The sequence below is a fragment of the Apteryx rowi genome, unplaced genomic scaffold (assembly GCF_003343035.1).
Source record: "Apteryx rowi isolate R43461 unplaced genomic scaffold, aptRow1 scaffold_118, whole genome shotgun sequence".
Classification (NCBI taxonomy): Eukaryota; Metazoa; Chordata; class Aves; order Apterygiformes; family Apterygidae; genus Apteryx; species Apteryx rowi.
In genome coordinates this window covers 1,900,072-1,922,831 of record NW_020447397.1, presented here as the reverse complement: position 1 = coordinate 1,922,831, position 22,760 = coordinate 1,900,072, and the positions used below count along the sequence as shown (strand labels likewise).

The 22,760-nt window shown below is 36.4% G+C and overlaps 1 protein-coding gene across 1 annotated transcript in view; it reads right to left on the bottom strand.

The window, feature by feature from the left end:
• The window catches only part of ESR1 (estrogen receptor 1), a 184,378-nt gene that overhangs the window by 65,780 nt on the left and 95,838 nt on the right, over nucleotides 1-22,760 (bottom strand). The window contains exon 4 of the mRNA XM_026083863.1: nucleotides 15,000-15,116. Coding sequence (XP_025939648.1) covers nucleotides 15,000-15,116 — 117 coding nt within the window. The remainder of the gene's footprint in view (nucleotides 1-14,999; nucleotides 15,117-22,760) is intronic.

Here is a 22,760-nt window from a genome sequence, read left to right as displayed (position 1 = left end):
CCATTCAGTTTAATTCCTGTTATCTTTTTTTCTGGCATATCATTCTTGTTTCAGAGGGAAGACATGACGGTACCTTTTTTTTTTTTTTTTTTTTGGTGAGGACTGAAACAAACAAGTCTATCTTCATAAAATACTTGTTTTATAATATAGCAGTCAGCATATCACCATCTCTTTTCCCTACAAAATGTTAACTGCATCCTTTCCTCACAATTTGCTGAGTTTATACTGCACAAAACATTTTTGAAGTACTAAAAGAATAACATTCTAATAACATTCTAATCCATCCCTCCTTTCTTGGGCAGTGCCTTGACAGAAAGAACTAATCACTTGTCTATCTTTATAGAAACAGATTTAGGAAGTATTCTGGGCTTATTTTTTTCTTCAGAAAGTAATATTGGTTCCACAATAAAAATCTACTTTTAGTAGTTTCTGTTATAGTCATAATATATATCATCAGACACATCATATGAGTAGAAAAATATATAACTGGTCACAGATTGTAGCTGTGATAAAGATGTGAATGCTCATGTACTCTAATGTTATAAGAACACTTTTTAATATTTTCATCTGGAAATCTCAGGGGTCTTTTAGTCCTAATAATTTTAACTTCCCAAAGAACAAAAAATTAAAATCAAGGGCACAAAGACTGTATATCATACCATGAGAAAACTAAAAACAACACCTAGATCACCACTGGTAAACCCTACCGACTTCATTCATGTTGGTATGCATGAATATCTTATGTCTTACTTGACACCCATTTCAATTTAAAGTTTTAGGCACACAAAAAGTTTCTGTTTCTAGTGTGTGCTAGGCCTGATCCAGGCAAACAGGCTGGATATCTGCAGATATGGTCTTGGCTTACACATTGTGTTTCTGTGACAACAGAAGGGCTTTTTAACATAATAACAAAAGATGATTTTAATATCAGTAATTCCATACAGTCACAATTTGAGTGACCAGCACAGTAGTTTTCTACTGGTACCAGGAAAACTCATATTCATTCCAATTCTATTTCAGATTCTCTACTTCTATAGTGGAAGTAATCAAATTAAGAGAGGAAGCCCAGGAAAACGACAAGTCAATGAACCATTAAAGCTTGTCCTCTACACTGGTGGTAGGACATGTATGTCACAGTACATGTGCAGCAGTCCAGCAATCTTCGCAATTGCCAATGCTCAGCAAATAATATCCACTTCATACTTGTCAGACATTCAAATGGCATTTCAAGCATTTAAACTAGTGGAAACACAGTAGATCTGGAAACTTCACAACAATCAAAACATAAAGGCAAGGTAACTGCCAGAATTGGAGAACTGGAGCTCTGTTTCTAGGCAACAGGCACATAAGCAACAGCTTCTTATTCATATCAGTGTTGTTTCATATCTTATTGGAGCTAACTTGCAAAATAAGTAACTTTTAAGCCAGGAAAGAAGCTCCTACTTAAAAACTGTCTGCTCAGAAATGAGTTTTTAGCTTTGAAGATTTTCTCCCTCATTTTTGGCTTTCTGGTAATGCAGATTTTCCCCTTTTGTGGAATTTTGTTCATTTCAACAACAGGTTGCTGTGGCTCCAAACAAGAACAGGTACAGAACAGGGCTAGCAGAATCATTATGGGAAAGGAGAGCCTTATGCACAGGAAAACGCCTAGGTTAAATAGGAACACAACATTAAGACACTAGGCTCATCAACAAATTGGAGGAGAAAACTCGGAGTGAGTATCAAGAGTGTGAGAGTGGAGTGGACACTGGGCAGAACCCCCCTAAAGCATTGCTGCTGATGGACACCAGTGGAAAGCTCCCTGCTCTGCCAGTGTGCTGTCCGCCTCCGCCAGTACATGGTCTGTGCAGCTGCGCTGGATTCCCAATCCAGTAGTTTGCGGCTACCTCTGAGGGAGAAAAATACACGGCAGGAAGGAAAATGAGTTTTGTGTCTTGGGGTTTCTTTTTGTTTGGTTGCTTTTTTTGGCGAGAAGGCAATAAAAAGGTAGATCTATTATTGTTTGTACAAACAGTGGTCAGTAAACAGCCCAGTCTGGAGTAACCCTTGAATCTGAGGCTCTGTCTCTTCTGCTCTGCTACTTGCCAGCGAATTCCAGATGATAAGAAGCATTAGACATTTCTCTATACACACACACAACCTGCAGCATTACTAGCCTGTAGCTTTGCCCTTACAGTGTGTCAAAGGAGTATTTCAAAAGTGCTTGGAAACACTTTCTCTTCTATACAATTTGTTACTCTTCTAAACTAATCTACCACATCCTTATGATGCTGAAAACTATCAAAGGGAAGGAATTTCCAGTGTTTAGTAAATCGAACTCTGCTTTACTACTAGGTAATATATGAGAATAAAAAGCAAAATGTATGTAGCAAGGTAAAAGAGGTTATAAATAAGAAAATGCCCTTCAAAAAGCCAGAGAGTCTGTTGCCCAGTTGATGATCAATGTATTAAAGGAGCATGCAGAGAAGAAAAGGCCATGGCAGAAAAGCCACAYGAATCCTTTACATCAGTGTTCACAACGGAAGAAACCTTGGCAGTTTCTATGCCAGGCATCCTTTATTTGGGGAGTTGGGGAGCTGCAAAGGAACTTTCTGAAACTGAAGTGACAGTTGAAGAGGACAGAAATCAAAAAGACAAAATGAACACTAACAAGTCACAAATATCAGATAATATTCACCTAAGAGCTCTAAGGGAATAAAACATAGATGTAAACTGAATTAATAAAAGTACTACATAATCTCTTGCTTAAAATTACCTTAAAACCTGAAGACTGGAGGGTTACAAATGTGACACCAATCTCCAGCAAACATTCTGAGAAGATAACAGATCTATGTGACCATTGTACTGAGCAAACTAGTAGAGATTATAATAAGGAATAGACAGCTGCTTAAGTATGGTCTTGTGAAGCACCCGCATGGCTTTTGTAAAGGGAATTGCTGCCTTATAAACCTCTTAGAGTTCTCTGAAGGGGTCAAACACACACATGGACAAAGGTAATCTAATTGATACAGTCTACTGTATCTGGATATCTAAAAGGCTTTTGCCTTTTTTGTCCTTTGACAAACACTTTAAAGCAAAAGCAACAATGGCACAAGAAAAAAGATTCATGTATGCATAAACTGACTAAAATGTAGAAAAAAATCTCTCTTAGGCATAAATGGTTAATTCTCCCAACAAAAGGAATCTTGCAGTACCCTGCAATGTTATGCAGAGATCTCTGTGCCATTCAACACAGTCAGAAAGGACTGAAAAAAAGAGTTACAGTAGGGAAGTGAGAACATTTGCTTATAAGACATAGATATCAGGTCAGAAAGGATGAGGACAGGCTATGAAGACCTGCTGATGAACCTTAAAAAACTGAATGACTGAACCATAAAATAAACCATAAAATTCAATGCAAATTAATATACAGTGACACACATGGGTAAAACTAATCTTGGCTTGATGGTCTCTGAATTGGCTTTGTTGACTTCCTACCACTTAGGAGTGAAATCTTGTGAGGGCTTACTGAAAACACAATGTAGCACAATGCTTGCTAGTGGTCACAAAAGCAAAACAAAGCAAATGTTAGGATTTACAAAGAAACAGAGAACAGAAGAGAAGACACCTTTATGCTATTTTATGAATCCCTGGTTCACCCACACCTTAAATGCTGTGTACAGTTCTTGTCCTATAATCTTGGAAAGAATATAGTAGAGCTGAAAAAAGTAGCACAAGGATGATCAAAGGTACAAATGGTGTCTATACATGCAACAATTGAATACACTAGGATTGTTCAGGCTGGAAAAGAAGTCGCAATGACAAAGATCTACAAAATCTGAGCACAGAGAGGATGGACTGTAGGGATTGACTGTTAACCCCCTTATCCAATAAAAGAGCCAGAGGGCATCAGTTGAAGCTAATGGGAGCCAGGTTCAGAATAATCAAAAGCAGGTGGTTCTCAACACAATCTGTCACAGACCTGTAGAATTTCTTGCCAAAGTAGTCACTTGGAAGAGAGATCTACCGAGGATTAACAAACAGACAAAATATATCCAGCTCAAAAATAACCCCAAGTTAAAAATACTTGGAGACTAGCAGAGTATTAGAAGGACATATATCATACATGATCTCCCTCTTCTTACTCTTCTTAGGCACCTACTTGTAGATACTGTTGGAGACAGTAGAGTAGGCTAGGTGGGCCTTTGGTATGAAACAGTATAGAAATCCTTATGTTCTTAAGGTAACAGCTGAAACACATAAGCTTGCAGTGATGGAAAGAATGCATATAAAAGAACTTTTGAAGCTGGCTATTTACCTTTCCCACGCTGCCTCCTATAACCACATCTCTCCTATTCCTGTTCATTAAATATGACTGCCCTCTCCCAGTAGCAGAGAAAAAGTGAAACTTCCCACTACTTCTTCCCACAGCTGGAACCTCCAGCTTCATCTTCAGCTTCCCCACACAACAGCCTGAGCCTGTTCGCAGTGAGTGACCACTGAGACATTAGATGATAGTGCAGCAGATCAAGTAGTTTTCTTCCTCTCTCTCCCTTTCCGGGTTTCCTTAACATACTTCCATTGTGTTGCATTATGCACACATTCCTACTAGTCTCTCCAGTTACAGCCTTCTGAAGAGACAGTTCTTTATAACAGACGGAGACTTGCTGAAGCCAGTTATGACTGCCATGTAGGTCTTACTGTTACAATGTATCTCAGCATGATGGTCCTCCCAAGGAGACTGTGAGCACTTGTGAGTGTTGGATTATCTTTTCTCTGTTTTGTTCTCCCTCCACATAAAAACCTTAACTGGTCACAGGAAAGTGACACCAAACATTTTTCAAATTTAAATTTTACAGGCTTAATATACTACTTTTTTGAATATGATTCAGGCAATTAGCCCCATTTCTCATCAGACATCAGACAAATGTAAATTGTGCTGAAAACCCAGGTGGGCTGACAATTGCTTTAAATGATAAATATTGACTGAAATCATCTAAAAAAATTAATCAGAATTTAATGTCTAATCTTAAACAGGAATGTCTCAAATGACAGCGCTTAAAAGCCTGGTTTCTGACAGGGTATCTAAACAATATAAGGCAATATCTAGGCAATAGTATCAATAAATAACAGATTAGAGTTCAATCTATGCACCTGGATGAAGGCATTTTTTCTACTCCTGAGTGTTTAATGAATGCTGTATGTCTGTTTATGCTTCATCCAGAAGATGAAGATGGCTAGGAGATGAACAGAGAGAATGAATTAAAAGCATAGCCTGGATTTCACATGGTTTGAGAGGAGGTAAGAACTATACCTCCCTATGGAGTACTTGTAACCACAACCACTAAGAGCATTTTCAAATGCTGTTAAATTTGACATAAAGTAGGAACCACACATTTTGAAAGCTTTTCTGTAGTTTCATTAAGCACTCACTTCCTCAGTAGAGTTACTAGTGTAATGCCTCTTATAATAATGGCATGTGGGAAAAGAATAATGAGCGTCTTCTTTTTTTCCTTTTTTTTTTGTCCTGTAAGACCCTTTCTTATTTTTTTCATACTAAACCAAATTAGCAATTAATAGAAACCTTTACAAAAATATTAGAATGTATTTTTAGGAACTCTGTTGCTATTGGGCTTCTAGCATTAAACACTTCTTCCAGGGCCTGCTTATAGATAATACAGTGGAGCATATGCTGGAAACCTAGATAACTTCTTAAAATGCCTCAAACTGTAGATTTACTACACCCATGAGTGAAGAATGCCTAGTGGTTATCCAATTATCTCAAATCATACATAATGCTAACCAGGCTAAGGTAAAATGCAAATAAAAACATGAATAACATCCAAAATAGACAATATAATGGCAAATGTATATAAAGAAACAGGTGAAGAAAAAAACAAAAAACAATGAATAAAAGATAATCTCTGCTTAGCTCACTTAACCTTAGCTACGTAAGTTATATTAGAAAGATTCCTCTCCCTATTTTTTTAGCTGATTTGATATCTTTCCTGAAGAACTGGCAGCAATTGTAGTCCTCGTGCACACTTTACATCTAGTACAGAGAACTTATTTGGAATCCATCAGATAACTCACCAATAAAAGATACATTATGGGACCTTACCTGGCCTGACTACAAAAGACAGTGTAGATATAAGTGAGCCAACAAAGGAGAGAAGGCTCAAATCTTTGATTAGAGTGGTTTTTTTTCTAATGTCTGCAAGCTGTTATTTTCAATTGTTTGAAAAGGATATTGATTGTGAAAAGGAAAAAAAGTTGACTGTGAGAAGGGAAAATGATGTTTCTCGCATATCATTTTGTCATTTGACAGTGTCGCCTTAAGTAAGGCTGAATAGTTCACATTCTAGTTACATAATCCACAACGTAACATATGTAATGGAAAGGTTGCCTCTGACTAGTACTTAACATTTTTTACCATTCAGAAATAAGAATGAGGCACACTGGTGGAATAAGAGACAAAATGAGTTATAAATTTATCTTCATCCTTCCGTAACCCTTAAACCATAACTGACTAAATGTATAGCTCTTAAAAGAAAACTACAGTTTGTTCACCTGTCCATCTACAGTTTTCTCCTGCCTTTGTCTCATACACATGCACTAACTGATTGCAGGTTATTTACTTTCCTGCAAAACTTCTTTTCTGTTTCACTGCAAATCTGTAGTGAAATTCAAGATAGGTAGCCATATTCTGCATAGCAAAATAGTAAATCCTGATTTTCTTTGGCATTCAGATCACATGTCAGTGTTCCTTCTAATAAATTAAGGTTTTAGGCAGGATCCCAAGAAAATCATGCTCTCAATTCCTGATTGTTGAGAAATAGTTCCTCTTTAAACCTTGATAAAGATTACATTTTAGTTGGCCCTGGAGCAAAGTTCATTTCTGGCAAACACTTGTGAGTGTACTGTGGGGGAAATGAAGATCTGCAAAATACAGGCAAATTTATCCATACATTAGTGACATGATTTTTTTCTAGAAGAACAGAATAGTATACAAAAATTTCTGTTTAAAATGGAACAATATTTGATCTTCACTCAGTAAAAGGCTTTCAAAGTCTTTTTTCCACTCTACCAGACTAGGTTTGTGATGATTTGCATAAATCTCCTGAAAAAATGTCAAAACCAAAAGTGCTTCTGTAAGATATGCAAATTTTTATCACACTACCACTAACTTAATATCTTTATACTGTTCTGGGCATACAGTCTTTTTCCTCTCTCCCTCTCCCTCTCTTCCTCTCTCTCTCTCCCCCTCAATTCTATTTTTTCACCTTTTTGTTGTGTTCTGTATTGTTTTGGCGCTGAGTCCTCCCTGTCCGCTTAGTGGAGTTCAACCTTCAACCTCATCAGAAATGTTTTTTTGCAATGAGACAGCGGAGTTCTAAATTGTAAAAATAAGAAAACTGCTGTTAATTAGATAACCTTTCTAAAAATACATCTTTTCTCTTTTAATTAATTTTACATCTACTACCTAAAAATTTATTGCTATTATATACTTCCAAGATTTTCCTCAAAAACTGTTGCAGAAGCAATAACCCTGAGGCACATTTAGACCTTAGTATCACCTTTCAGTTGAGTGGATTTGTTCTCTATAGTCAAGAGAATACTTGGACTTCATTTGAAGGCGAATTCCAAAATAACGCTAAAGATATTGTGGACAATTCAGGTTATACTAAATTCAGCATGTAAATTCCTTTAGTTAGAAATTATAATGAAATAAAGGGAGGTCAAACTACAGTTTTGAGCCCTCCGTAAAGAAATCATAGTTATACCAGCATTTATGGATTTAAAGTACCTAACTAGGTAGAATAACTAATTCTGAATTAAAAAAATACATAAGGAAGGTAATGGTGTATTGTATGCTTCATTTGCATGGCCTATAAAAACAAATTTATTATAATAGGATGGGTACTTCCACAGTTCTGGGTAGGCCAGAGAGACTTGGGAAGGAGTCAAGACATCTCTTCAGGCAATGAAGGGCAATATATTAATGCCCACATAGTATAACAATTCTACGTGTATGCGATGTATGTAGCTATACCAAAACTACTGAAATTTTGCAGTATTTGCAATACCGGTTTTGTCCCTAGCCCTGTATCACCCAACCCTGTTGTGCTTCCTTTCCCTTAGAGCTTTGCAGCTCAGGCAGGGCTATATCCATGGCTTCTCCACTTCAGCAAGGGAAAGGCCAGAGGCAAAGCAGTTAAATAGCTCTTCTGAAGTCCCTGATGCTCAGTTATATCCTTGCTATGGAATTCTATTGAATGGTTGAAGAATTTACTAAAAAAAAAAAACTTAAAATGTTACAGAATGCAATTATCCTAAATTCAATTAGGATTTAATTTATGCAATTTTTCTGTAACAGTACCACAGGATGTTGATATGAAGGTTAGACTAATTCTTGGTATGTGCCATGGAGTGTGTTTCCCATCAGACAAGCTTCAAAGGGGTCTGGTTAGCAGGCCAGCAAACACAAAAATGAGGAAAGCAGAAATGGTAGTGCCCACTTCAATTAACAGAACAAGTGGCAAATGCGATGTAATATATGCCAGTTGCTAATATTAAACAGGTTATAAATTATTTTGGATGTGGTATTTACAAGTCACTTATTGTTAATAAAAGCTTATGTAATATTTATAGCCAAGTACTTGATTGTCAAGATTCAAGTCTTATAAAAGAAACCGAAGTATTGCAGCTAGATCATCACCCTGGAACTGGGCCTCATTGTTGAATATTATATTTTTCCAAAGCAATAATTTTTTGCCACTGTCTATCAATAGGCAAATAAAGTCTTGAGAACATGGCTGGGCAGGCAGTTAAATCTCTATTTCCCCAACAATGGGTGAGGAGGACCAGAATATGGCATACCTTGATAGCATTCCTTTCTCTGCCATGGTAAGTCACTGATCCCAAGATTTTCAAAAGCCTCCACCAACTCAGGGCACTTCCATGTTTGGATACTTCACCTGGTACTGGGACTTTATGCAGTTCCCTATTCTTGCCATTAAAGAATAAATTGTATTGGACAGAGTCATATCAGATGTTTGTACAGCACCTAGCATACGAAACAAAAAAATAACTGGTGTAGTGACTGGTCAGCTGGCCAGCAAATCAGACTTGAGATGGTTAAGGTTAGGCAACTAAAAATAAAAATAAAAACTTCCAGAGTTTTTTCAAAAAGGGATCTCAACCTTTTCCAAATTGGACTTTTTTCCCTCTATAATCAGTACTACTTTCTGAGAGAGGGAGAGGGAGAGAGAGACAGCAGCAACGGTCACAATAAAACCTTTTCAGGAACAGTACCTCAACAAAGATTTGGAAAAGCCAGGTAGTTTAAGAAGTATGAGTCCAACTGTATTGTTCTCAAAGACCATGAGAAATTGCAAGAGCTGTATTTTAGAAACCTCAGAACCACATAAATTAGATAAATTAACTTGGATATTAAAGCTAGATGATCTAATATATCAGAACTGATAGTACTAGAGTTGAACTATAAATGCCTAACCAAGTGAAGAAGCAGAAGCTCAAAAACTCTAGGCATATCTAAAGCTCAGGAAGGAGAAGACGCTAACTATTTTGAACTTGCATAGGCTAGCGCAAAACCAGTGAGTCCATAGTGATGCCCTAAGGCACCTTTTACAGAAAGTGGGAGATGGAGCTGGTGACTGCAAGGATCCTAAGCTTCATTTAAAATTTATTAACAATTTAAACAGGGACTGTCTCATTGCTCTATCTATTAACAAGTAATATCACAACTAAAATTAAATTCCTAATTAGGAATTTTTAAAGTATGTAAATGGACAAATAAACAAATGTTAACAAGTATACAGATATACTTAGGTCATACAATCTCAAACAAATGTTCAAGGGTAAAACATCAAAAATTGTGCAGTATTAGAAAAAAAATCCTACAATACTACTATAATGTAGAAGTAAACATAAGACAGGTTGTCCAGTGAAAAGTGTTTACAACAATGCTCTCTTTTTCTTTATTTTGGGGCAGAGGGGTGGGAGATTATCTTTTAAGACAATTCAGTGATACTTGGCGTGTGTACGAAAGAGGAAGAAAAAAGAAATCACCAAAAAGTCATATTTCAATTACATGTTCTTTTCCAAGAGGCTATTCTAAACTGAGACAACTTTGCTTCAATGCTATTTGCTCTCAGCCCATCAATTACAGCTTAAAAATATACATTTCCTCATATGTGTATCAGGCCCTGCCTACACAGCTATTTGCCTGAGTACAGAACAGTATGTCTAATAAATACCATAAAGGCTATCCTCGGACAGACCAAAATAGTTTTACATTGTTAAGCCATTTTCCTTCATTCATTAATTTCTATTTTTAACAAAATATTTCATTAAAAGATAATAACATGAAAAAACAGAAAGTCTGGAGCCCTTCCAGTTGTTGCATCAGACATAGATTCACCTCTGCTTCTGCGAATGATTTTAATAATCCTCTAGCCTTTTTTATTTGATCATTTAACATTAGCAAACACAGCATTCAGCAAGGAAGCATAACACTCTCCATTTGAAGACAAAAATCAGGAGTGGTCTCTTCTCAGAGGACGGTAAAGTTTGCCAAATGTTTTTTCTTTTCCCTGTAAAAATTTGTCTTGCTTAGAAATATTGTCACACTGAACAAGGCAGAATCCCCCTGTGGCTGCAGACGGGGAGCCAGTTCAACAATATCTAAGAGAAAAGCTTAAAAGAGGAATGGCTTTTACTCCAGTCTCTGGCTGTTAATGAACATTCCCACAGGCACCTGGCATTTGGCTATAGCGCATGGTTACAGCAAACACAGACTTTTGCTCCCCTGGGCTGTACTGCAGTAATATGTGAAGAGTCCTCAGGTACTTCTCTGCAGGTAGCACTGGAGGATTTAGGCTTCAAATGTGCAGTAATTTCATCATCAAGAGAAATGAAACTTCTCACTTGGAATTTTCTGCCTACATCAGGAAATTTCAAACTATTCAAAGGTAATAAATACCCCTGATCATATACGTGATCACCATCTGGATCTGGTATATGAGTATTCAAATCCTTGATCACTGCCCTTTATATGATTTGAGGTTGGGAGGCTCTCAGAATTTGACGGTTGACAGAATTATGTAGGTCTCAGAGCAGTCAAAGAGGGATTACCAGGTAAATAACTGTTTTTTTCATTAAGGATCTAGCAGTTACTGTTATGCTGAATTTTTGCCATAGCCACTGATTCCACTTCCACGCTGCTGCTCTGTTCCCACATGGCACTTGATGTTAAATCTGCCTTGTCACACATGAATGGAGGGGAAGAATGTAGCATGCTAATAACTAGAAAACCATATTCATTTATCATACTATAAAAATATTTAAATAATAATAAATATAAGGTGCTTTTGATTTCAGAGAATGGAAGCCCTCTGGAGCCCAGTCACTAAAAAGTAATTAAAACAATGAAGAAACGGAAAACAAAATCTATATTGGAACAGAGATCACCTGGACCATATATATCATTGAAGCTTCAGGACTGTAACTGCTGTAAAAACTCCATTTGGACTCTGGGAATGTGTTGCAGGATCCAACATAGTGTAAAACAGTAAGTTAGAAAATCCTCCTCTAAACCAGAACAGAAACAATCTTCAAGAAGGTATCAGTGGATCATTAACAAAAACAAGGCTATTCTTCCCTGCTACCCAACCAGATGAAAGAGGCACATGACAAGGAGCCTATTCCTTGTGACTGGTTTATATCCACATACAAACATAGGGGTGCACAGACTAAGTAATCGATGGCATAAAATTTTAAGGTCTTCTGGGTTTATTCAGAAAGACAGAGAGAAGCATCTGGACAAAATATGCCAGCTATAAATTCTGCTTCAGATGTTGACTACATCAGCAGAGAATCTTGCTGTCCAATTGTCTCTAAAAACAACATAACAACAGACGTAGAAAGAAACACTTGCAAACAGAAGAGAAGAAAATAATTCTTTAGTACCAAAAGCAGTTTTTAAAAGATCAAAGAAAAGCTGGATGAAAAAAAAAGGATAAAGTTTTCACAGACTCATAAATAGAGGTTCCCAGAGTATAGCTCAGAAGACCACTTGAGGCCTACAAATTTTCTGAATGAAGCCCCAAAAACATTTTTCAATTGTGTCCGCACTATTAAAAATTATATACATGATTTTTTTATGCTGCCTTCAGTTAACTGACTCTCTACGAGAAAAATCTCAGAAACCATAACTTATAAATTATGTTAAAATAAACCAGGAACAATTAATCAAGATTTTATCTAGCTCTATTCCCCATTGTTACTGAAACTGAACAATTAATATCAGCTATTGCTCAGAAGTTATATGATACATATAAAAGTCACAACTTAACACCTTTGACAACTTATAAAGAAAAGTTCAGCTAATTCAGTGAAAGAGTAAATTTGAGATTATGTTTAGAGAAAAGAAACATTGCAGAACTTTTCAACTCTTTCTAAAAGCCATATCATCATAAGCAAATTGTAGATGGAGAGATATGAGTGAGATACAACACAGGTGAATATTGTTTTCAAATGTGTGATAGAATTAATCCCTTTAAGCAACAGTAACAACAAAAGGAGATTATTTCAAGAAAAATATGAAGTACTAGAGAAAAATATGGATCTTCCAGTTAACCACAACACTGTATGGTTCAAGAGTGTTGAAGAGAAGTGTTATAAGAGATCTATTACAACAGAAAAGCTTAAGAGACCTTCTCAGGGAAAACAAAACCAAATAAAAACATTTAAAAGTGCCAGTCCACGTGGCATACAAAGAATGTTCACTTAACCTTTATCTTCATCCGAGAGAAATGTGACAATCAGCAAGTACTTACTGAAGGAAAGGATTTCTGTCTCCGAAGCTGCTTGGTTTGGGAATGAGTCCAGGAGAACCTTGAATGCTTTACTTCATCTCACGTTACCTTTCCCTTACTTTAATACCTTACTTTATCTGCAGGCCTGCCAGATTTACAACCTGCAACTAAGGGATGACAAGACACTCTTCCCAGACTTCATAAAATAAATATTCTTAAACTCTCACCTATGAACCAGTGATGTACTTTAGTTCATTATTATTGGTCCTATAAGAGCAGGCAGAATTTATGCGTATGCTCTTGCTGTATGCACCTTGTCAGCTTAGTTAAAAAAACACCACATTCAATATTTTTAAATTGTCAGTTGCTGTAATGACTAGAGAAATGTTATATTATTGTAAAAAGAAAGGATGAAATCCATAAAACTCTACTATAAAGTGTGGGCCACTGTATGAAATATAAATTTCAGAACCTCTATATTAGGAAAGAAAATTTGGATATAATTTCAGTCCTTTTTTGTCTTCTTTAATCTACAGAATACTAGCTGAGAATTCTGTGCAGTTTTTATGTGGTTTAACACAAATATGTATAGAAATTCACCAGTGAAAAAAACTATTACAATGCATATCTTAGAGAATAGATAAGAAAAACATCTAAACTGATATAGCAGATCATTAATTAAATATATATAGGTAAAAATATACAGTCGAAGTTTTAGAACTACAAAGAAATTAGACACGTTCATGCTTCTTGCATCCCAGAACTGAGTTTAACAAAATCAATCTCAGCTTTTGTCTGATCCGCAAGATGAAAAAAATGCATATTCAACATCAATGTGCAGAAATAGCTGATTAGTGACAGTGGTGTCTTCCCTTCATCTTTCCCCTCTGCACCTCAAGATTCTCAAACTTGGCCTATTTTGCTGGCCCAGACTGGACAAATGATCAGTTGTTGTGAGATGGATAAATATGATGAGGCACTCTTCTCTCTTGCCCCAAAACAGCTGATTTTTCATGGAATAAGTAAACATTAGATGTGCTAGAGAAAGGGAGAACCAACCTGTAATTTAACGATTAGCTCCTTTCACAGATAGAACAAAGGTTCCAATTCTTTCTGTTCTGGACACTTACTATTTTGCTAGGATTTCCTACAGAAATAGGTTTAGATAAAGCTAGTGAATAGTCTTCATTATTAAAACCAATCTGATATTTTCAGTCATCTACCACAAGGTTGTCTTCTGTTTCAGAGTGAATATTACCCATATGAAACTTTATGATTTCCTGTGCTTCTTAATATTCTTAATTTGTAAGGGCATGAGGTTTTTTAAAGGATTACAAAACAGCAAATTTCTGCCTGCTTTTGATAATTATAAGGTACTGTAACATAGAGGAGAAAAACAGTTATCATGATCAGTCCCAAACTATATCACAAAAGAACTCTTCCACCTGAAAACACACAGTAGCAATTACTCAATAGCATATATTGCCATATATTTCTAATTTTGACTCCAAAAGTTAAACATCATTTATCTAAATGAAATAAATTAATGTTATGCCACAGTCAGCCTTATCATTCAGGGTTGATTCTTTGCTGACATCGTTATTACACAAGTGTCTTCTAAGAAACTGGCATTTACCTCAGTTTGCGTAAAATAAGAGTGAGGTTTTTAGCATTGCAGGATGAAATTAATACACATATTGGTATGCAGTTTTGGAATACAGGAATTGATTCTCCCCTCCAGGACTCATAGAACAAATATTAGACATTTGGAGGTTTGTTTTAATGAACATAGACTGATTTGAGACTATCAGTGCTTTTCACACTAAACTGCAAAATGATACAAAATTTTGGGTTAAGTTTCATCCACCATGATCGGGAGTCTACCAACTCCAAAGCAAAAAAAAGAGACCAAAAAATTATATRTATAAAAAATACTATCAGAAGAATCCTACCTCCATCAAAGATAATGTTCCTATTAATGTTGATGGAAATTTGGCCAAGCATATTATCACAGGATTTGTGATGTTTCTTTATTTAATTGTTCTTTGATTTAACATACTTCAACTCAATAAACTGAGTTGCTTCCTTCTTTAGGAACTATATCAGCTGTCCAAAGAAATTTTAAAAGGCAGCAAAGGAGACACCAATGCTGGGGATTTGTGTTCATTGCTGTGTACATACCACCTTTCATCATTCCCACTTCATAGCATTTTCTTAGTCGGCAAGCCTGGCAACTCTTTCTTCTGTTCTTGTCAATGGTGCACTGGTTAGTAGCTGGACACATGTAGTCATTGTGCCCTGTAAAATCAGAGGGAGAGAAAAGTAAGGACACAGCTCTAAACAATCTCCAATTACAGAAATTTCAAGACTGCCTAGAATACTTAATCTTATTTCTCATTGAGTGTTTAGTACAGCACAGTACAGCACTTCATCTCAGGGAGAAGGTAGGGTTACAATCACAATTTGTCATGAAAGTATTGATATGGATAATGAAGCTAACATCTGTTCACAATACATTTATTCACAAGTGCTTTAGAAGTGCTGTTAAAAACAAAATGACAACTTCTACAGAATAATTAAAATAACCAACAATTAAAGCAGTCAAAAAAGAGAATAGATGAATATGAACAAATCACTTGACTTCCTTGTGCTCAGTTTAACAAATACAATGCCATCTGATCCATATGCCTCTTTTGATGTTTAACAAACAGACTGAGCAAAATGCATAGAGGTTTATAGAATGAAAAAGGCCTATGTAAGGACATTTTAAAATATCTGCCACACTTTGGGGCAGTTAAAAACAAACAGCAACAACATAAAATAGAAGCAGCAACCATTAATTTAATTGTACCTCAGGGATAAACTGATTTCTAATTCCAATTGCATGCCTACTGATATGAAGTATATGCAAAAATTTTCTATCATTGTAAATTGTTAAAATTACAGTGTGGTGCAGCCTAGGTTGACATTAGCACCTTTTCCTTCAGAGCTCCCCTTCCTTATTGATTACCCTCTACATCTCAATTCTTGTTACAAACACTGTCAGCATACCATAATTTGTTACTGCCAACAGGCCTCTATTTTAATCTCTTAAAAAGAGGTATCAAATATGTGCTTAAGTCTGCTTTAAAATTATTTTCCAACCATAGACAAAGTTCAGCAAGGATGAAAAACACTATCCAAAATGATCTTACTGGTTCTCTGTATTCATCTAAACACAACTAAGGTACAGCACACAACGAAACAATTTTACTGCAGAACTGTTTGTTCTTTCTTTCAGGTCAAGGGATCAGCTTGAGGTAGAGTAGGGTGGGGGCTTGACAAGAGGCCTTGGTCTCATCAAATCATCTATCCTTGACTACAAATTAGAAAATAGAGTAAAAATGACTATCAGATTACACCAGGAACATCTGCTCTCTAATGCTACATAACTGGGATCCAATCAAAATAAGTAGCCAAACTGTAAACTTGTTAATATGGTGACAGCAGACTACACACTGTCTCAAATAGACAGAATTATTATTTGTTAGCCCTGCTTAGTAGAATGGTATATGACCGGAAAAATCTGAATCCACAGGCTTTGCTCCAGGACTGAGGTAAGGAGATAGAACAGAAGTGCTACCTCAACCTCAGAATGAAAGACGATTTTAATTTTCAGTTCCTCTGGTATGATACAAACTGTTCTATATCTGATTCAAAACATTTCACATGTAAGAAAAAAAAGTCAAGTCAGAAAGAAAACAGTCTCAACCATATAAAGATGCAATATCTACATGAAAAGGTGATGTAAAAAAGTAAAAGCCATATTTATAAGAAAATGTAATTTTATTTGGCCACATTAAACAACAGCAAAAAAATTGTTGCACCTGTCCTCAATTGTCAGCCTTGTTTTACAAGTCAAGCTGAAATAGGATCAGGGAAGGACTGCAAACTTTAATTACACTTTTTAAAAGCAAAGTAAATCCTTGACAGTTAAAGTATCTGATCTTCATCCTAGGGAAGTTAAAAGGTAAATTCATAAAGGGAACAAGTGCAGGCCCTGAATTCAGCAAGTCATTCAGAACAACATAACACTCTAGGACAAGCAGACAAATGTTCCCGTTAAGGTCAAAGCTGAATACAAGCTTACCACTGTTGCTGGACTGCAGCCCATTAGGTTCAACACTTAGAAAAAAAGTGACACTGTGCAAAAATCAAAAATCAAGTGGAATCAAAATCAACAAGACAGCTGTCCTTTTTCAGAGTGCTTAGGTGGATGATAACCTTCTCTTTTGCTCTGAACCTGGATTTCCCTATGCAAGCTGTAAGCTTTTGGGAATAGGCTTTTGGGTTTGTAGAACAGTATACACAGAATTGTCCTATTTATGGTTGAGCCACAGACCCTATTGAAATGAACATGATTCACATTATCATATTTTTACAGTGAAATGTTTTATTTTAAATATATACTTTAAAGGTAATAATTACTCTGTTCTCATGCACAAGACCTGCACCTGCGACAAGCCACACATCTTTCAAAGTGCTTGACAAACTTCACAGAATAAATCCTGTAAAATTTCGAATGCAAAAAAGAAGGGTCTGTGTGTGAGAGGCATAATTCTTCAGATTATGAGTGCCATAACTAACTTCATTGTTTAGACTTCATACATGCTATAAATCTAGGAAGAAGATAATGCACTTAATATTTCTCACTTTTTTTTTTATTTAGTTTAACCAACATGCCTTAAGAAGACTGGAACAAACATAAGGAACCTGGAGAAAAAAAATGATAATTAGAGTTATGCAGAAGAAATGATCTAACACATGAAGGAAGAAGAGGAAAGGAAGGAAGGAATCTTTCCTACTTCTCCACAATACCATCTGGTTTCAAGTATTCAGGCACGGTAAGTAAGGAAGGAAGTTTCCTCTGTAAGGAACAGAGACAGAYGAGGGCATTCTAGCTTGGGATGACACGGAATGGGAAAAGGTAGAAGAACACAATTAAGGAAGAGGTAGCACCCAGAGACGAGCTTTAGTTTTAAGATTTAATAACTTAATAACTCTGCTGTAATGTGTATTGTCTCTTAACTTTTCTGCCTTTTCTTTCATCCTTAAGGCTTGTTTCTTGGCCAAGCTGGTTCAGAATGATTCGACTTAGAAGGAATCCCTCACTGCTGTGCATAGTTAATCTGCAAGTAGGGCACATGAACAAGTGCCCAGCTGCCCTACACATCATTTTAATGGTATCCCAAGAGTAATACGTGCTATAAGAGAGGCTAATTAGACCATTAGGGTAGTCAGTATCAAAGGAATACAGAGAGAAAGAAATGTCTTCAGTGACCAGTGATACTTTTAAAGGGAAGCATACGACACATGGACTCTCTGGTGTTACTGTTTCTTGAACGTAAGCGACCAGATAACCTGCACAAAATTAAAGATGGTGAGTTTACTAGAGTAGTGCTCTTCTATTACTTATCTCACCTTGTTTCAATCCTTACATATAAATAACCTGCACTGTCATGAACTACAAAGGATGAGATTAGGGGAGCCGCTGCAGGGACTTGTGGCGGGGGGGGGGGGGGGGGGGGGGGGGGGGGGGGGGGGGGGGGGGGGGGGGGGGGGGGGGGGAAGGTCTGCTTTTCCCAGCACAGTATATATGGTTAAAGTTAAGTACATGCTTGAGTGTTTTGCTGAATTGCAGCTTTGAAGATCTGAATTCATTTTGTCCTTGATCAGCAAGGGTGTAAATTAGGGTCATTTTACTGTATTAACAGTAATCAACATAACAACACATAAATATGTTTTTTTCTTAAATGCGTAGACAGTTGCTGTGTTATACTCCAGCAACCACCAGAATTATCCTGAGAACAAATAGTGTAAGTGGGGGGTAGGGGGGAACAATCAAACAAAATAAACTAAAGAAACCCACATGTCATCATTAACAACAAATGGCTTAATAATGTTCAATAACATTTAATTCTACAAGGCCAATAAAGGAACATTTTTAGTCAGATAAATTTTGTGTGACACCTAAACTGATGTAATTGAATCAACTCATCATATATTTCAAGTGAAACCAGTGATAACTATTATTTCTCTAACAACATGCATTCTTCATTTAATTATTTATTTATTATTTCAATCTTCACATCACCCAAATTCTTGAACTACTTTTTACCTCTCTGCATGCTGACTGTAAGCCATTACCCGGAAGCACCAGGTCATTCTATAAACTTACCGCAAGAGTGAAATCAGCAGAATTTCATATACCTAGATGAAGGGAAGGCTAGAGTGTGGAGCTCATCTGCACCTTAAAGTGCGAATCAAAGAGCTGAGTGACAAGTGGGAGGAATGGGTTATAGACTAAAGGCAAAACCTTGGAAAGAATAGCCTCAACAGCAAGAGGAAAGTTTTCATAAACTGTAAGAAAAAATGTGCCTGGACAATAGTATTGTTACATATGCTAATCCAATATGAGCAAATACTGATGTAAATTAAAAGTTACACCAATTTAAGTTAAACAGTCCCAGTAAAACTGCATATCGATTTTAAAATCCCACTCTTTTCTAACGGGTTTCACAAAAGAACAGAAGGTCATGTCTAATTCCTTTATAATCACAGACACTCAAATTCACAGCTTAATTACCCTCAGACAAGGTCTTTGGATTTGGAACTTAAGTTCTCTTAGCAACTACCTGACCCTGCTGAGAAGACGAATCCTTTTCTGTTTTTAAACTACTGGACATTACTATATGTGACAGTAAGGAAAAGGGCCTAGCAGATTGCAAAATATATCTCCTTTGCATCTAGTGAACAAATCTTCCTTTTCTGCATACCTCTGAAACAAAGATCACAGTCCCATGAGTGAATGAAAAAGGAGGAAAGGTCAAAATCTATATACTCTGTAATCTCTCATTCAGCTGTGTCACACAGCTCCCACGCTGAATGTTTATGTTCTAGTGGAAACTTCTTGTCTGCATGTGTGTATAGCACTGTTCACATGAGCAGTTAATTCAAGTCAAATTATAATGATACTCTTTCCTTTAACCTTTTCTTATGCAATTTCAAAAAACAGGAAAAATGAAGAAAAAAGAGGAACAGATATTGCATGAGGATATTGAATTTCCTGCCACCTCAACAATTTATTAACTCATGAATACATACACTGAGAAAGAGTGACATGTAAAAAGTAAAGCATTACTTAAGCTTTACTTTAGCTTTATAATTATGTAATTATATACATTATATACTATATATACATGTAATTTTATATACACACACACATATATAAAATACACATACACATATGCACACACACATATATAATTACATCTTCTACTGCAGTAGACCATTTCAGAGTTTTTCTTACTGGCCTGAGTCCTAAAATTTGAATTGCTGTTTCAACTGCTATGCCAGGATTAGGATACCATATGCAAATTCTACTTCTACTCCAACTCCATTCCCATCTCTTTAATTTTAGAAAAGATAATAAAATAGGAAGTATATTTTTTTCCTCATGACAAAGACTCCAGTCCAGATCCCAATCTCTGTAAAATCTGGCAAGGAGTGTGACATCTACTTTCTGTTTCCCTATCTGATAAATCACAATTGTTTTAAACCCTTGGCACATGATTAAACCAACAGCTGTGTTAAAGGAAAAACTCCCACAATGTATTACTCACAAGCATCTCAATATGATCCCTCCAGAGACAAAAAACATTTTCAGTTGAGAGTCATAGGCAAGCCATGGCCATCTTATTCCTGCAGACTTTAAATGATATCTCTTGTATTTTTAGCATCCCAATTTATTTGAGCTAAAATGGGAAGAGGAGAAATTCTACTACAGAAAACTCCTTCAGCTAATATAAAGAGGCCAAAAAGTAAAAACAACTGCAAGTTACACTTGTGCACGTAAACTCCAATTAGTTATGTGCAGCAGGAAAATTAATACACTTCTATTCTAATTTCACATATAACATCAATTGTTGGATGTTGAATTATGATGGCATCTATTAAATAAGTTTTGCTAGTTTTATTTTATAGTTGCATCTTAGGTAATTAAATGGTCCCTAACATTGTAAAGATCGCAAGGAGCTGAAATGTATTTATTCTCAGAGTACCTCTAAGAGAAAGTGCTGTTATTTCCATTAAACAGACGGAGGTCCAAGGGAAGGACTTTTCAGTGCACGTGACAGTGTGTGCAACGGACATGATGTTTCAAAGCACAGAGACTTTTCAGCATGGGAGTTTGCAAAACAAACTCTAGTACAGTCAGCTCCTGGTTTAAAATATTATACTAATCTGTAACATCAGCACTTTGACAAAAATCCCCTTTTATGCTTGTGCAACACTTTCTCATGCAAAATAAAAACTAGTTACACTCTTATTTCATTTATTGATCTATATCTTTGTCCCTTGGCTTGCTCATTTATATCCTTACAGCACTCATATCCTATAGCAGATTCATCGATTTTATAATCAGAAGGAACAACAAAGATTATTTAGTCTGATGTCCTGCCTATCTCTGGCCACATGTAAGAGTGGGAAGTAGCTCTGCTATTTATTACAAGGGAAGTCCGACTATTTCAATAATTTGTGTCTAAATTAAAAACACATCTTTGAGAGGCATATATAATCTTATTCAAAGAATCCAGACAATGAGAGATTTACCAGATCTGTTACTAAATCATTCCAGCAGATGAGTGCCATGCTAGCTCAGTGAGTTTTATTTTACAGTAACCCTGAACTAAATACTTCAATCAAATTTGTTAATAGTCTCCTTTTGAAACTAAATTATGCTAAAGATCACTTCACGTACTTCCAGTACATTTACTACCTTGTCATCTTACACGGTTCTCTCTACTTTGATTTCCACTTCTCAGAAGTGACTACAAAGGACAAACTTAACCTGCTGAAAGTCTGAAAGTTCATGGGAGTGAAGCTTATGAAGCTGGTTTAAACTAATAGACCCATCTTATCTAAAGGAGGTTACAAAAAGGTATTTCCCTTCACGCTCTGTAAAACAGAGTGGAACAATTAAGCACTTTCCTGATCGACACACAAACGTGTTCTCCTACAATTAGTTCTTTCTTTTTCCTAGTCAATATTTTGAAAGGCTGACAGGCATAGCACCAAGCTAGGAATAATGCGRGTTTGCAAATGTATAATTTGCAATGTATAATTACTTCTCTCATATTTATATACAACTTAAGTGACTTTTTGCCACTTTTGATGGCTTTCTTCTGGACCCTGTTAAGATCATCAACACGCTGACAATGGTATTTGTGACAATTTTATCCCTATTATTAAAACAGCCTGCAATACCTTTTGGCCCATGAGTTCAAATGGTCACATCAGCATTTCACAAATCCAATCGTTATGATCCTTGATATTCATAAAATACAGTCTACTTTTATGATGGGATTTTCAAGAGAGCATAAGGAAAGAAGCTCAGCCTGATCAGCTGAACCCACCACCCTATTGCACTGCCCGTTAATATTGCTGCTGCCATTAAACAAATGTCAGGATGCGCAAGACAAGAGTCACCATACCTTGGTGGTACAGCAGCAAGCCTTGGTATAGTACTGCAGCAAAACCTCCCCTCCCTGGCTCTCACTCCTGCTGGTCATGACTTCTTGCCACCCTCCTCACCCTCACAGTATTCCCATTCTTTCCTCCAGGGAGAACAGACCTTGCCCAGCTTCTTTCCTCTCATTCTTCCCAAAAGCCTGACAGATACAGGAAGGCAAGCAGAAACTCTTGTGGGGAAGAGAAGTCTGCATGCACTGGAATGGACACGTTCGGTGTCCTTTATTCCAAAGTGGCAGGGAGAAGAAGGAGTAGAAATTGGAGAAAAGTTGAGAAAGAGAAGGCCGGAAAAGAGGGAAAAGAGATTCCTGATTCCACTCACAACTGCTTTGCAGTTTTAAAGAGCACTAAAATAATCTCACTCATCCCTGAAAG